At 53.1% G+C, this 3874-nt stretch overlaps 1 protein-coding gene across 1 annotated transcript; it reads left to right on the top strand.

The window, feature by feature from the left end:
* Positions 1–712: 712 nt before the first annotated feature.
* On the top strand, positions 713–3615 carry LOC104070647 (protein FAM134A-like; the record flags this gene model as incomplete). Its single annotated transcript, XM_009587944.1, has 3 exons — positions 713–807; positions 1734–1869; positions 2606–3615. Coding segments are annotated over 3 exons (959 nt in total), but the record flags the coding sequence as incomplete, so codon positions are not given.
* Positions 3616–3874: the final 259 nt, after the last annotated feature.

Here is a 3874-nt window from a genome sequence, read left to right as displayed (position 1 = left end):
TCGGGGTGTTCTGCTCCCGTGTGGACTCATCCACAGGTCACAGTCCCTTTGACTCAAGTTCATACTGGAGTTCCAATCTGTCCAGTACAGCAGCACAGAAACAGCAGGGATGCCCCGGCCATCTGCCAGCCCAGGCACATCGCCATTGCTGTTATTAAAATGTTCCCAGGTACAGCAGAGTAGGATGATCAGCAGTGCAGCAGTACAGCAAGCAGCGAAAGCAAAAAGCAGCCACTATCAAGCTCTAATATATACAGTGAGGCAAGCTGGCCCCATGGCAAGCACAGGAGCCTGCCAATTAATAGCTAAACAACAATAACAGCTATAAATTCGATTTAGCACATTCCAATCAAATCTGTCGTTATCTCGAACCTTTTGAGCCCCACGTTGGGCACCAAAAAGGACATGGTGCCCTTTTAACCCTGTGTCGGGGTTAAACCACGACAAGGGACAATGGGAGAGCAGGTCTGCCAACAGTGTGGTGAAAGGCTGCAGCGGAGCAGGGGAAATCAGACTGAAGCTTGAGGGTTATGGGGAGAGCAACTGGGCAGGTGATCCTGGGAATAGCAAATGAGAGCAACAGATTACAGTTGTCTCTGGGAACCTTGGGCTTCTGGGAAACGTGCAGTTTCACAGGGTGGCACAAGTAGTGGGAAAGTAATGTATAAAGGCATAAATTCCTTCAGTCTCACATTTCTTCTCTTTCTCATAGAGCGACAAGGGAAGAGTGAGCCTGCAGCAGGTGATGAGCCAACAGCAGAGACAGAGAGTGAGAGTGAGGCAGAGCTGTCGGGCTTCTCCCCAGTGGTAAGAGCACAAAGAGCTCTGCAGAAACCAGTCCCTCCTCTCTGGTCTGTAGCAGTTTGAGAGCCAAGGGGTCATCTGAGTACAGCTGCATTGATAACGAACAGCAGAGCAACAAGTCACTTCTTTGCAGAATCCTAAGGGAAGGAGGGTTTTAGTTTGATGAAGGCCGTTGTCTACAATCTGGGTATTGAGAATTCAAGGCCACAGGGCTGGTGATGCAGTAGCAGGACAGGGCGAGCCATGCTCCAGCCTCCTGCAGACCTGTGGAATTGCTTTGATGGTTACGCTTCATGCTAAGAGAATGTGAGCGTCTCCTAAAGAAATCAGCTGTCCTGGTGTAACGTGCAGAGGCTCCTCACCACTGGAAAAGGGAGATGAGCAGCACTGGCGTCTCTTACACAGTTCCCTGCTCTCAGTGAGACTGGGTGGGACCTTTCTATATGTGCACCATAGAAATGGACCAAGTGGTCCTTTACGGGAGCTCTGGGCATGTAGCTGGGCTGTAAGATGGGAAGCTTCAGCTTCCAAAGGAATGTAGATACTTGAACCGCTGCTACTTGTAGAAGGCTTCATTGGGCCCAGCGTGAATGCAAAAGGGAAGGGGTGTCTTGCTCCTTGGTGATGCCAGGAGAGGAAGAAGGATCAAAGCCTTCTAAGACTCCTACAGGCTGATCCCATCTTGTGCTGGCTCTTTTGGGTTCCTCACTGAGGGCAGGCAAAGCGTCAGGCAGTGAATTATTGCAGGAAAGCCATTTTGTCCTTCCCTGGCAGCGCAATGAGCACTTTGCCCAGCCCCCTCCTGCTTTCATACTGTCCCTGCGCAGAGTCCCTCCAGCAAAGGACTTCTGGTCTGTGCGGAGGTGCCTGTAGGCAGCACTGGTAGTCAGACACCCAGGAATTTGTCCCTCTGCCCTCATCCCATGCAGGTGGATGTGAAAAAGACTGCCCTGGCACTGTCAATCACAGATTCTGAGCTCTCTGATGAGGAAGCTTCCATCCTGGAGAGTGGGGGCTTTTCTGTCTCAAGGGCTACCACCCCACAGCTGACGGACGTTTCTGAAGGTACGTGATGGGACGCTTCGCTGCCTTCCTGACCCTGAGTATTTTGTCCCAGAAAAACTGTCCCTCCAAACACAGGGAGAGAATCTAGCTATTTGCAGGGGGAAGAGCATTAAAAGGAGGAAGCAGTAGTAGCAGCGCAGCATGCCCTGACTTCATGGCTGATCATGAGCTGGTCCTGAGTGGACATCTGCCTCTGATTACTGCCCCACAAAACAATGTTCTCTTGTCTCAGCAAGGGAGAAAGGCCATCCACAAAGTCACGCAGAAATAACTGCGTGGTACAGTCACACACCCATATGATGTTGGGTGAAACAGGTTGGACACCCCACCCTGTCAGAAGCTCAAAGACTGGTTAGTGGTGAGGAACGTGAAGGCAACCACTCAGATGTGGTCACTTCAGTGTCTGGGGAGGAACAGGCAGCTGACTTGCTGTAAGCACAATTTCCCTGACCCTGTGGGTCTTAGTGGAGGGCTCTAGATGCAGAGAGTGTGAGCTGGAGAAGGAAGTCCTCTCTGAGGACAGAGCGCATAGAACAGGATGAGGAAAGGGACACTCCACGTGAGTCGTGCCACTGGGAGAAGGGAATAACTGCAGACCCCTTCCTGCTGTGCTCCCAGCGCTGGGAGGATGCCCAAAGGTGAGCCCTGGTGTGTCAGCTGGGGGGAGGTGGGCGGGAGGTGTCAGTGCCTTGGGTCGAGGTGAGGGAACCTGCGCCTTAATGCTGGTGTCTTTCAGACCTGGATCAGCAGAGCCTGCACAGCGAGCCGGAGGAGTCATTTTCCAAGGACCTGGCAGAGTTTCCCTCCGTGGAAGAATATCATTCCAGAGACCTGGGACCACAGAGCGATGAAGATGCGTTTGGTGTGCCTCTGGGTCCTGAGCTTGCCCACGCTGCCCGTGAGCTGGACTCGGCAGAGAAGGAGGCCGCAGACTCTGACCTCTCCATCCTTCGCCTGGCGTCTCCTCTCCATTTTGTAAATACGCACTTCAATGGGAGCGGGCAAGCGGCAGGAGGCAACGCAGAGCCAAAGACTGCCCCTGCCCCGGGCCTAGGCATCTGCATTGACACGCTGAGCGAGGAGATTGTCACCACTGCCATTACCACGGCGGTGCAGAACACCCTCTCTGCCCTGCTGCGGTCCTCGGACGCCAGCGAGGGGCCTTCCCTCTCTGAGTTCCTGCCCACCGAGCCCGAAGAGAAACTGAGCTTCCAAGCACAGCTGTCAGAGACCGAAGTGGTGGAAACAGAGACAGCAGCTTCACCCGAGGATGAGGAAGCAGATGACTTTGAGCTACTGGATCAGGGGGAGCTGGAGCAAATGGATGTAGAGCTGGGGCTTGGGGAGGAGCAGGAGGCACAAGAGTCTCCTGCTGCTCCGGCTCCCCCCTCTCCCACGCTTGCTGAGCTGCCAAAGCAAGGAGATGAGGAGGAGGCAGTGATGACAGCAGCATCTATGTCTTAGGTCTTCTTCATGCGTCCCCTTTTCCTCCATCGTCACTGGAAAGAAGGAAGAACTCACACGGTGAACGTGCAGTGGGTTTTTAGATGTTTGTGTTGACTGGGATGGAAATGCGTCAGTGTTAATGTGCTGTGTCTGGAATAACGAATCCTTTCCATCCTTCTAGAGCCCGGCCTTCGCTGGCTGAGTGGGAGACGCCCCTGCCCTGCGGCTGGGGTTTTTTTGCCTTCCGCCACAATCAAACACCAACCCCAGCAAACGCTTCCTAGTAATGGTGCAGTATTTTGGTCTGTCTTCTTTGTCTTTCGTTTTGCACGCAGAGTACCAAGCTAGCTGTAGCTGCTGCTAATACCCACATCCCCAGTAGGACATATGCAACCTTATTTTATTGGGTTTTTAAATGGCTAAAAGTGTAAATAATTTTAACTTTCATTGGTTTTGTTTGGGGGGAGGGACGGGGTGCACAGTCAAACGTGGCTCTCAGGGGCTAGGGGAGGGTAAGGGGTCTTTGGAGGGGAGGGTAGCAGTAAGGGGACAAAAGCAG

This window comes from Fulmarus glacialis, unplaced genomic scaffold (assembly GCF_000690835.1).
Source record: "Fulmarus glacialis isolate BGI_N327 unplaced genomic scaffold, ASM69083v1 scaffold20911, whole genome shotgun sequence".
In the NCBI taxonomy this organism is placed as follows: domain Eukaryota; kingdom Metazoa; phylum Chordata; class Aves; order Procellariiformes; family Procellariidae; genus Fulmarus; species Fulmarus glacialis.
Note: the sequence above shows the minus strand (reverse complement) of the source record. Positions and strands in the feature narration are given on the sequence as shown.